This window comes from Tyto alba, unplaced genomic scaffold, assembly GCF_018691265.1.
Source record: "Tyto alba isolate M040663 unplaced genomic scaffold, T.alba_DEE_v4.0 Super-Scaffold_2, whole genome shotgun sequence".
In the NCBI taxonomy this organism is placed as follows: domain Eukaryota; kingdom Metazoa; phylum Chordata; class Aves; order Strigiformes; family Tytonidae; genus Tyto; species Tyto alba.
The window spans coordinates 74,781,116-74,793,530 of NW_024881282.1; the positions used below are offsets into that span (position 1 = coordinate 74,781,116).

The 12,415-nt window shown below is 42.7% G+C and overlaps 1 protein-coding gene across 5 annotated transcripts; it reads right to left on the reverse strand.

Annotated features, from left to right (window-relative positions):
* Positions 1-2,133: 2,133 nt before the first annotated feature.
* On the reverse strand, positions 2,134-9,371 carry CBLL1 (Cbl proto-oncogene like 1). 5 transcript variants are annotated; one of them, XM_042793097.1, is made up of 7 exons: positions 9,126-9,155; positions 7,764-7,844; positions 6,414-6,581; positions 5,967-6,067; positions 5,624-5,707; positions 4,784-4,857; positions 2,134-4,247 (listed from the first exon to the last, which is right to left on the reverse strand). In XM_042793097.1, the coding sequence occupies exons 3-7, from the start codon at positions 6,451-6,453 to the stop codon at positions 3,206-3,208; spliced, it is 1,341 nt and encodes a 446-aa protein (XP_042649031.1). In that variant the 5' UTR covers positions 6,454-6,581; positions 7,764-7,844; positions 9,126-9,155; the 3' UTR covers positions 2,134-3,205. The 5 variants fall into 5 exon arrangements, with proteins under 5 accessions (XP_042649031.1, XP_042649032.1, XP_032852185.2 ...); XM_042793098.1 differs by lacking the exon at positions 7,764-7,844 and having other exon boundaries at positions 5,967-6,064; positions 9,126-9,371; XM_032996294.2 differs by lacking the exon at positions 7,764-7,844 and having other exon boundaries at positions 9,126-9,369.
* Positions 9,372-12,415: the final 3,044 nt, after the last annotated feature.

The following is a 12,415-nucleotide window of genomic DNA, read 5'->3' on the forward strand; positions in this document are numbered from 1 at the left end:
ATCAGAATTCTCTTCAAACCTTGTGATCTGCTCGGCAATGCCTCAAGAGGGAGATCGCTGCCATAGACAGGGATATTTATTAAAAATAAGCATAATTAATCCAATTCAAATGTTTGTCTTTAAAGGAAGACATAAGTAGGAATTTGAAGAATTCACAAGTACATCTCACTATTCCTAAGACTGTCAATTATACAATTAAATACATTATATGGCATTTCTGAACTTCACACTGAAACGATCAGGCTATTTTGCAAAAAAAAACCCCAATCAAACAAAACCAACTCAAAACATGCCCAAAATCCCATAAACAAATTTAAGAGACTGTTAACATAAGGTTTTGACCAATGCAGACATATTTTTAACTTCATAAATATGAAAGCTTCAACAGTACATAGTCATGCTTAAGACTTAAATAAAAAAATGGATTTAGGTCTTCCTATATAAGCAAGACAGAAATTTGTCCCAAGTCCAAGTCCTGCCCACACAAGATACTTTTCAGCAAGTCCTCTGTCACAAAGACTTTTGATCCATAATCACTTAAACAACACGAGACCCCACTGATTTTTTGGGTAGTAAGTCATTGTCCACATGACATGTCACTTTTGCCTCAAATATAAACAGAAAAAAATTCTCACGTATTCTCTACAGCGATATACATTTATCTTTTGTGCTTTCTGATAGAGCAAAGGCTTCCATTTTCTCTAAATCAATTCAACTGCCTCAGCATTGTCAGAAAAGCACTTCATCAGTAACTTCAAGAACAGCAGTGAACCAAGAATTAAGTTTGAGCCCTCCATCTGCTTCACAACAGCCTGGGTAACACGGAACGAAAGTATGCAGCTTGACTTATTTCTAAAAACTAGTATGATGGAAAGGGTTGCCTTATTTCCTCACCACCTACGAGTGACAGGTGACAGCTGATTTCAGAATGTCTCATTTTCCAGAGTGCATGGGTGAAGGTGATGCACCCCCCTGCACAGAAGTCTGTCACATGGTGTCCTCATAAACCTTCTCAGCCTGAACAAAACGAAGCTGGTACCTAGAACTGCCAGTAACTCTGTTTAAAACGAGTATGTCGGACCTCGTTTGCAGTCAAAGAATGTTAATCAGACTTGCAGGTTTCCTCCCAGATGAAGTTTTCTGCTGTAATAGAAATCTGCCTTAAGCCTACCTCCTAGCAAGTAATTTCACAGTGACGAAGGGGGATCCTTAAAAGTTCCTCATGTGTTTAAGTCACTGAAACAAAATCATGCTGGCAGTCATTTTCGCCTTCATGCACACTAAAACAGTAAATTTTCAACCAATCCCATACCGTAACACACTATCACAATCAGCCTCTTTTTCTTCGCCAGTGTGTTTTATTTAAAATTATTTATTTTTTCAGAGAAACCAAAACAAAGAACTTTTTGAAAGAAGAATATAACAGCTAAGCAGACGTTTAATCCATTGACACTTACTGGCCATTTGCATACCCCAGAATTTATTTGTATATCTCAGGATTTATTTGCACATCTCTGAAGAAGTATTTATTTGAAAATATTTAAAAGATTTGCCCATGTGCACAAGGAAATCAATGGCAGTCAAGGACAGAGAGTAAATCTAAAGAGCGCTTGCTCTGGTAATTAAAAATACAGTTTATACATAAAATTACCTGAACTTGGAATGTTGCACTGCCAAAGCTCTTTCATAAATTTAACACTTACGAGACAGGAAAAAAAAGTTTACAAGATAAACAGTAACACTGAGGCTTTAAGATGGTTCCAGATTCTGCAAGAACAGTAGGAAATTACAAACCTTAAAAAAAAACCAAAGGATTTCTTCATCTGAAAGCACCACTGTTAGAAATGTGGCATTCTGAAAAAACAAAGGTTCAGCACTAACATTGATTAGAAATGCAAAGATAAGCACTCCAAACAACAGAGTACTGTCTTAGTATTGTCCAGTTCTGCTACCAGCTGCACTAAAAAACCCACATTCTCATTTCATACTTATTTTAAGTATGCTTATAAAACATAAATTTTAGGTCAAAACAGACCTAAAGGCCTGCTTATATTGCTACTTTTCGAAAAACACAAAACAAAACACTTAACTATTGTCTGTTCAGTTAAATCTGTATCACAAAATCAAAACAGATAAAGGATGTGTAGCTTTTTATTTCTTTGTATCTACATACGGGATTTCAGACCACTTCTTTCAGGTTATCCAAATGGGAAGTTTTCCTACTGTACATATTCTATAAAGTGACAGAGGTAAACACCACTTCCCTACCTAAAATCATCTGCTTCTCACAGACATGGCAAGCCAATTCACAGCCACTTCCACACAAACATAGCCATAGGTAAACACAATAGTTTGAATTCAACTCCAGTGAGTAGTGTACATGTAAACAGAACCTTCCGAATCAAAACTAGCTTTAAAATAAACCAACCCAAAACCCCAATCCCCAAAACCCAACCCAACAAACCACCAAAACCCCGTAATACATTATTACATCGTTTCCTGGCATGCCCAAAGCTGTATTTCTGACAAATTTATTTTGCTGCATAAGTTTAAAGAAAAAAAGAAAAAGCTGAAATGCAGTTTTCTGCATGTCTGATTTCTACTGCCATTATTTCAGCATAGCCTGAATTTGTTATAAGTAATGGTAACAGTTAGTTAGTAGGAGAAATATTAAAAGTGCCCTTAATATTTCATTACACTGCCCATTTGGAAAGTATTAGTGCCAAAATGGTGTCCCGGAACTACGTCTGTGTTAACTTCATATAAAAACCCACCACTTTTACAACCATATTTCAATTTAATTATTGTACACAGGTTAACAAAAACGTATCACAAGTGAAACTAAACACTGGATTTAACAAAAACAATATTCAGAATGGTACAACACGTGTTCATTTTCTCCAGGAAATAATATTACAAGTGTTCATCTTAGGACAATTTAGCCACACTAGAGACAGAAGTTCTGTTAAAATGCAACCGTGGTCTACTAAGCCACTTATTTTAGCACTACAGAATATTTGAATTCGGAGTCCTACAGCCAAGGCTTAAAAATCACTTAAGATTCAAACCCCAAAATGTCTTACAGTCAAAAGATAGTATTTTAAAAAAATAACCACAACAAAATAACCCCAAAACAATTGATTAAAGGCTGTTTTATATAGTTTTATCCTCTTCATAGCACTCTCTATTCATGGAACTGCTCCCATCATTGGTAATAGGGTCTGTACCTGGCTTGATCAGGGTGGTGTGGTCCAGGAAGTGGGGCCTGAGCAGGAGGCCCTTGCATCCTTGGAGGTGGCGGCGGCCCCCTTGGAGCTGGCCAGATCCCTGGACTCATTCCCCCGGGCTGTGTGAAAGGGGGACTAAGAGTTCCTTGATCTTCACTAAACTGTGGCAAAGAGTTAGGATTATAGTGATGGGGAGGGGGTGCGTTTACATTTACAGGGGGGCCTCCGTGCTGAGGAGGGGGAGGTCCCGGAGGAGGATGATTCATATATGGTGGCATCTGGGCAATTATATGTCCAGGTGGTGGGGTTATTGGAGGAGGAGCAGAGGTCATTGGTGGTGGAGGAGCTTGGCTATATACCATGTGAGGAGTACCCGCTGCCTGGGGAGGATGCTGCAGCGGATGGCTTATTGGTGGAGGTGGTGGTGGGGGTGGCGCATAATGTTGCTGTGGAGGCATAATATGATGAGGGTGCGATACCACTGGTTGCCCCTGGTATTCAGGATGATGGTGAGCAGGTGCGGGGGCTGGTGGAGGTGGTTCTCGAGCACCTGAATTTGAATCATCCTGAATAGGGACAGTTATTAAGTTGCTGTGTTTTCTCGTCGAAATGCGGAAGGTGTCCTGACTGACCGGGCGAGGTGGTGGTGGAGCCATGGACATCTCTGCAGGAGGCGCACGAATGTCTTCGTGTGGCTGGTTATAATGCTCATGTGGCACGTGCTGTAAAGGGGGTGGTGGCATCATGATGTGCTGCTTTGGTGGAATGTGGCTCATATGATGCTTCTCGGGTGGCATTATGAAGCGCTCAGGAATTTCAGCAGGCGGTGGGGCAATAGGAGGATGTACAGGTTCGATTGGAGGGCGAGTAACAGGCTTCCCAGCTCTCATATGACGGTGGTTGATGTGAGCTTGTAAGTCCCTCTGTGACAGATAAGTTCTCTTGCACCCTTGAACAATGCTACACATGAAGAGAGACCCTCGTACGCACTGCTCGATTCGTTGCACAGGTTCATTACAGCTAAACCAGAAGAGAATATTGGTTTACTGTCATCACAGAGAGCTCAGTCTGCAATCTTTTTTTTTTTTGTTAAAAGTCAACCAGTTTACCACAATTACCCAAATTAGAACTCACAATTTTTCCCCCACTGTAGAAATGAAAGAAACATTTCATCAATTTTGAAGTTTATCTAGGTTTTAAGTCTCCAAGCACAACTATGAAAGAGTATAAAAATTTCATGAGGTGGAAATTTATAAATAGAAACACACTCTCTCACAAATTCCTTCTGCGCATTAAGACTTACCAAGTCACTCTCACTAATTAAACTGCTGTTTATTCCTTTTCAGGTTAGAGCAATAACAGGTTATCTAACTTATACTTCAACAGCAAAGTAAACACCCATCTCTTACGATCCCAAAATATCAAATGGAAACTACAATCAAGTGGTGTAGTAGAGAGTACTCTACTGCCTCTGCTAAATGTACATAAGCAAGAACCATGTTAATACAGTATCTGAAATAAGATACATTTCCGTAATAAATCTTGAGATAACTTACCCTGGACACATCTTGTCTCCCTTTTTCTCATGTAGAATAGCGCAGTCATAGCAGAAAACATGCTTGCAAGGTATCTAGGACCAAAAATGGCTGTTAAGACATTGTATCTAAATATCCATGTCATTCTGCAGAATACAGTTCCTCCCTCCAGCACATGATTTCTAATAATAGAAGTAACTAAGTTACCTAGAGGTGAACAGGCATAGTGGTAGTTAGCAGGTTTACAGCATCTTTGAATAGAAACTTTCTAAAACAGCTGGTCTTGAGTTTGGGGTTTTTTGCGGTAGGCTTCTTCAGGTTTTTTAAGTGTTGTGAAAATGTATAGGCAAAAGTTTCAGTCTTGCAGTAATAGCAACACTGAACATTCACAGAAGCTGGACACGCAATCTAATTACACTTGTCATGCTGGCAGGGAAGGAGTTTTAAAAGCATTAACTGCCATTAAGTCAGTTCCTGGAGCCTGTTACATCACACTTCAAAATCTAATCTCAGGGATTTTGTGACACTAATTTTAAAGGGATGTAAAAGTGAACAGTGTTTTCTAATGTCACTGCAAGTCTTCAATTGAGATAAAGAGACAGTGACAGCGTTCCGATTTTTTGTTTAATGTTTTCAAAATTACTTCATTAAATCAGGGGGGCAAAGTAAAACCAGCCAGACAGATGGTACAAAAACACTTCAGCAGTGATGGCCCCCAGTTCCATCCCGATATTCTTCTGCTATTTATTCAGAGGCCTGCTGAAACCAGTAACCTCCAGAGGCCTCACAGAGATACAGTAAAAACCTAATTTTACCTAGTGGGGAACCATGGCTACATCTTCCAGTGATAATTTCACTCACCATGCGTCCATACATTTTGATAGGCAATCCACACTTATCACAGAAATGGACTGGTGTATCATCCTTTTCCCCCAGCAAGTTTATCTGATAGGAGAGAGAAAGGGGTGGGAGAACAAAACCCCACATCACTAAAGCTTCTCGTTTCAATTATCACCAACTCACCCATTATTTCTGAATTAGCTGAGAAGGAAGTAAGAACACCACAAACATGAGAAAGCAGAGGATATATTTTCAGTCAGTCAAAAATAATGGAAGCACGTTTATTTAAGAGGGTATCTACCAGGACTACTTACAGTTCAGTATGATTCACAAAAGATTCATGACTTCCCATCCATGACTTTACCTTATAGTCCCAAAAGATGGGTCCAGGGAATCTCCTTTGATTGCCAAACATTTCACCTCCTTTGCATTCGTACCGCTCCTCTTTGTTATAATCAAATTCTTCTGTGGAAGGAAGAAAGAGAAGAAAGACATGAGCCAACCACAACACTTTCCCAACTGATACCGGCTGCTATTAAGAGCACGTGTCATTCTATACTGAAATCATCAATGCCAGAGCACTTCCAGTGTGCCGAGCCCACTCTACAAAAAGGTACAATCAAAAGAGGAAGACAGCCTGTTTTGGGAACACGCACCATTTAATCTTTATAGTGCAGCAGTACCCAGAAATTTGAAACTTGTTTTGCACTTGGACAGAACCTTGGACTCTAGGTCTCCAAGACTGAATAAAGTCTTGAACAATGCTGCAGAATACTACCTTACTACAGGGCTAGTATTTATGTTAATTTACCTTCATCACCAGCTTGTGTCTTCGAAGGCATCCTGTTCATATTTCTTGGAGTTCGAGGTGCAGGTTTGGTTTTATTGGTCTGTTTTGAGATAAGCTTTATAGGGATTCTTCTACGAACGTCAAGACCACCCAACGATCCTGAACTATTTGTTCCTTGCAAATCATTGTCTATGAAAGGAAAAAAAAAGTTTACGTAAGTATTCAGTTATCTAACAGCTTCCAAAGAGGCTAAGTATTATGTTTTAAGAAAAACAATTATTAAAGTTTGCTTAAGACTCGTACAACATATCAAAAGTTTAATCACTAGAAAATAAGTACATTCACATACAATTTCTTCTACAAGTCAAGTCACAAAACTGTATTGGGAACAAACATGATTTTAGGAAATCTAGTTCTAAAAATAAAGCAACTTTAAGAAGCTAGCTAGTCTGCCATTTCTCCACAACAGGAAAACACCCATTAATTATATAGCTCCTCTAAGAGCATGACTAGCACTGAAGAGTCAATTCTTTGTATAACCATGACAACATAGAATTTCTGATGAGGAAAGATAATTTTTACAATTTATGTAATGTAAATTGTTTATTTAAGTTGTAAGGAAACTAGTTTCTATACTAACTCAGCATCTTGACACATCACTTAGAAGTGTAGCATAAAGTATCAGAAAAATACTGGTACTTAAGAGTATGTAGTAGTGTCCTTGTTAAACTGATAATTATTGTTCCCCACCACATACAGAATTCTCTTTAACCAGATTTAAAGCTGAGTACCAGGGCAAAGAAAGCAAGAAATAGCCTGACACATATATCAGTAGATACAGGCTCCAAGAGATAATCTAGAGGGGGGGTATTGCAATAAGCAACACCAACGAAAAGGGTACAACTCCCTCAATTTCCAGTGAGTCTACCTTAAACCACCACATAGGATCTTATTCATACAAAAATAAAGTTATGTGCTTCACAAAGCTACCCAGCTCAATTTAATTTTAATTGAAAATGCTATTTTGACAGGTGTTTCAAAGTGGGACGTGCTCAGCCTCAAAGGGGTGTGCCACAAGCTGTTACAGCGTGAGCACTGCCGTTCCATTCCGTATGGCACGGCAGTTGGGCACTGTCGCTGAGGCCCTGAAGGAGTACAGCACAGTAGCATCTGGACATTGGAATTAGGGCCTTGCTAGTGTGGCTCTGCACAATGTCTCACAACCTGCTGACCCTCAAAGCCTATAACCACCCCACACAAGTAGGAAGAAAAAGAAAAAAAAGAGGGAAAAAAGGGATTGTTCTAAGTTATTCAGCAGCTACCACCAAAACAAAATTTCAAACTGGGACTGTACCCTGACAGTCACTTTACCTCAAAATCAAGAGCCCTCAATTTCCTCTGATAGATCAAATGAATTTATTCCTCTTAGCAGTGTGGTTGACACGTTTCACTCTAAAAGGCAATATGTAAAAAGGCAAAAACAATAAAGCCTGGTTTTACTTTTGTTCATTTCTTGCTTTTGTTTAGGCTGTCGTGTTGGCTAAACAGACGACCCAGCGAACACACCACTTTGACACTGGGCTTCCCCAGACTGCTGGACTAGAACATCAGATATAATAATGATAAAGCTGTCCATTTTTCTTCTGTTGGGAAACTTTGATTTCTACCAGAATACACAAAAATGCAACACCATAGACCAGAAAAAGTCTCGGTAGGACCTCAATTCATTTGCACATAGGGATAACTAAAGCAAATTTAAATAAATCCCTTGTGCATTATTCAGTCCACTGAACTGCTAATAGAAAACAATTAAGTTCTGATGCTTTTCTCCCAGAATATTTACTTGAGTTAGATGCTCAACTAATAAAAACTAGCAACTTTATTAGTCATTCATGTTTCACATAAGAATAACAAATTCCAGTCTGTGTAAGCAGAACTAGCAGAATTAAGTCTGCAATTAAAAAAAAAAATATGAAAAGCATACCAAAATTATCAAGAGTACTTAGAGAAGCTCTAATAGGAGGTGATATAACCTCCTGAACTGTCACCTTCATCAACTTTCCTTAAGCTTTGTTTTGCATTTCAGGTATTTTTAAAATTCACAAATGTACGTCAGATACTATATCTTATAAATTTATAATGTAATCTTTGCTAAGGGGAAGGAAAAAACACACACCACACACACACACATCCGCTTATCTATTCATCCAGAGCGCGCCAGCACGCCGACCAGCAAAGTATCAAAGCTACAAAACCAAATTTAAGAGCGCGGGGAAGTTTCCCCTGCGGAGCACAACTACGGATCCAGAACACACGCTCTCGGCCGCGATCCCGCGATCCGCGGCGGCCCGACAAGCGCCACCTCCGACACGCCACGGGCTGCACCCGCCCGCGCAGCGGGGCCCCCGCAGCCCGCCCCGGGGCCGGATCCCGCTCGGGCCAGCGGCTGAGCTCACTCCGCGGGGCGGGGGCCGAGCGCGGCCGTCGGGCGGCGGCGGGGGGCGGGGAGCCCCGCGCTGAAGGGAGAGACCAGGCCGCGCCGCGCGGGCCGCAGGGAACCGCGGCGAACCCGGGCCCCGCAGGCGTTACCGAGCGCCGGGCCGCATCCCGCTGCTGCCGCGGCCCCGCCCCGCGCCCGGCGGCCCCGCGCGCGGCCCCTCCCCGCCCGACAGCGCAGAGCGGGCGCGGGCTCGGGCGGGTAGAAATGGGGCTCCCGGCCCGTCCCCTCCTCACCATTGTGGTCCATGATTCGGCGCGCGGCACTGTGGGAGCGGAAGGGCGCGGCCGGAAGCGGAAGCGGCCGGCAGGCGGGCGGGCAAGGGGAGGCGTGAAAAAGCGCGCAGCGGGGGAAGCGTTTGCGGTACCGCGCTCTCCTCGCCCCGGCCGAGCCGCCGCCGGACAGCGAGGGCAGGACGGCGGGGACATGGCGGAGCCCACCGGCGCGGCGCGACGGCGGGGGATTTCTTGCTCCCGACAGGCTCTGCGGCACGGCTGGGGAGGAAGGCGCAGCCGCCCCGCAGTGCCTGCCGGGATGGCGGCTGGCGCACCGCGGCCCCCTGGGGGGTGTAGTGCCGCGCGCGCCGCGCCTGCGCGCTGCGGCTGGAGTCGGCATGGCCGCCGGGCCGGCCTGGGCACTGCGGGGCGGCGCGGGGAAGGCGCGCAGCCTTCGGTCGGGCCCTGGGAAGGGTTCGCCGGAATAGGAGGCGCGGCCCTGTGGCTTCTTAGCGAAGGGTAAAATTAAAATTGAGAGGGGCCTTTGCTCAGCAGCCGTGGCAGCCTGCCCGCGCACTTGGCGGGCGGGTGGTTTATGTGGTGCGGGCTTCCAAGGAGTTAGACAAACCTGAAATTGCGTTGGGCTCTCTCAGCTGCTAATGGTCAGGCTTAAGTTTTGCCGTGGAAATGCAAGATTCCTGGCGATCACGGCTGTGGAAGTGCCGATGAGCTTGTTGGAACGCTGGACCACCAGTGCGCCCGGAAGCTTCGCAGCAATAGACCTCACTACCTGAAGAGACTACTTTGTGTAATTTCCATAAACATAGCATTTTGTAAATCCCGTGTAATTCAGTGGGATACCGTACAGAGTGCTTCTATAGCACTGAATAAAGGAAAGGAATATAAATACAATTAAATCATAGGGTAGAAAGTGGCCTCAAGCAGTCCCTCTGCAATCCTAAGGTAGGGGCAGTTCTACTCCAAACACTTCAGATAGGTGACTGTCTCGCTTTTCAGCTTTTTTGTCTCCTGGATTTGGATCTTGTGTTCCTACAATGTCTTTGTTACAGCCTCAACATTTAAAAGCTGCCATTTAAGCCTAATGCTTCTTATCCCCACAAGGCAGAGTGAACGGGTTTTCACTTTGTCGTTGCTGTTCCTCAAAAGGCAGACCCAAAGGAAGTTCGACACTGATCCCTGCACAATATCCTTTCTTTCCTCATAAACAATTGGCAAAGAGTTTAAAAACCCGAACATGCAGATGCATGGAGCATGCTTTCAGTATGCGCAAGTTTATTTTCTAGTTAATGAATACAATTACTTTTAAAATACAGCTTTTTTAAAAGGGTAAAAAACTTAAAATATATCTCCAAATTTAATACCTGACATGCAAAGACAGAATAGTAATACTCAAAATGCATATAAAAATATCACTTCTTCATTCTACTGGAAAAAGATAGACACATCTAGTTGCATTACTTATGGATGTTTGAATTAATACAAAATTCTATAGAATTTTAGCTTCATTGCAAAATCCATTATTTTGGTATCCTTCATTTGGATGGATACATAGATAGAAAAATAAGACGCACGTACCCTCGACCCACCAAGAAAGGTATTTGAATGCTTTCTGCATGTTGCCACTTACTGTTCTGTGTAACTGTAGGCTTTGTGCGAAATGCTATTTTTCAGGAAAAGTTGAATATTTTGTGCCAGTTAAATTAGGAACAAAACTAACCATGCCTTGAAGAAATGTGCAGGCCAAGAATAAGTGCATTGCATCATATTTTGTCACAATTCCAGCTGAAATATCATATTTGGAAAGGAAACTGGAAGACTGATGAATATTTAATTGCTTTTTCTAAATATCTGTATGGACAAGAACTGGAGAAGGTTCAAAAAATAATGTAAGCCCACATTTCTGTCAAGTAAGAATCTATACTCACTTCACAGTGCAGATGTTCTCTTGAGGAAAAGAAAAATATTGCTATGATTTTTAATACCATCTTTTCCATTGTGTGTGTTCTGCATAAAATGTAGCTGAAAGGTTTCTTATCAGTCCCAGGTAGAATATTTTGCTTTTACTTTTTACATAAAACTTTCATCCACTTTAGAAAAGCAATACAGCTGCTGAGAAGCATGTTGCTGGCCTTGCCCTTCATTGTTTTGTGCTGTGGGCACTGGCAACAGATTAATATAAACAGGGGCCATGGTCTGATAGGAAAGTTTTGTCAGTAATGAGAGCAGAAGGGCTGGTGAAGGGAAAGGGAGAGAATGAGGACAGGTAGTGCTAAAAGTGAATTGTCTAATCACAGCCTGAGCTTAACTAAGCATTAATGTAAATAGAAATTAATACTTCCATCTGAGGAGGTGCAGATCAGTCTGATTTGCCTCTTAAGCACGTGCCTAATTCTCAGCTTGTGGAGATGCTAATGTGACAGACAAAGGGCATATGTCCATTTGTAAATACAAACCTGTTTTTTCTGGCTTGGACTGGAACATCAGTATCATCTCGGTTCAAGCCTGTATTGCATTTGAAATGAGAAACTTCACTGACTGTCACGAAGGCTGCAGTTTTTGCCTTAATTAAAGATGTCAGTCTGGTGCTGTTACCTACTATGTAAGATACTGTCCAGCTGACTGAAGGTTACAGGATTTTTTTTTCACTGATTTTGATGGAGTTCACTCAGGTCCTTAGGACAGAGTGATTTATTTAGTGCTTAGCTTTTCACCTGAGATTTTCTGCTAACATTACTTGGAGCAAAAATCTCTGTACAGTGTGATACGGGAAAATTTCTCTGACATAATCAAATAAGGAGACTTAAATATGTGAACATGTCCTGGTTCGGGCTGGAATAGAGTTCCTGTTCGTTTTGGTAGCTGGAGGAGTGCTGCAAAACAGAGACCCCAGGGGCTCTCCAAGTCCCAGTGCCCGCACCTGTGCACGGGGGTGGGGGGAGCACAGCTGGAGGGCTGAGCCGGGATTGGCTGATATTCCATGTCATGTGACATGCTCACTCTATAAAGGCAGGAGAGGGCTGACAGAGGTGGCCACTTCTTGGAGTGTGGTTGTGGGGTCTTTGTGTTTGGGACCACCAGTTGGGAGCAGGTGGAGGTTGGTCGGTTGGTGGGTGGTGAGCAGCTGTATTGTACATTACCTATTCATACTGCTGTCAGTGTATTATTCTGTTACTATTATTAAACTGTTTTTATCTCAACCCGCGAGTCTCCCTTTGCCCCTCCAATTCCCTCCCCAGTCCCAAGTGGGGGGAGGGTGGGTGAGCGACTGTGTGGCATTTAGCTGCTAAGTA

Coding starts and splice junctions, on each gene's coding strand:
- CBLL1 (XM_032996294.2), bottom strand. Junction 6,068..6,413: donor GACACAAGCTGGTGATGAAG/GTAAATTAACAT, acceptor TTCCTTCCACAG/AAGAATTTGATTATAACAAA. Junction 4,858..5,623: donor TCAAAATGTATGGACGCATG/GTGAGTGAAATT, acceptor TTTTGGTCCTAG/ATACCTTGCAAGCATGTTTT.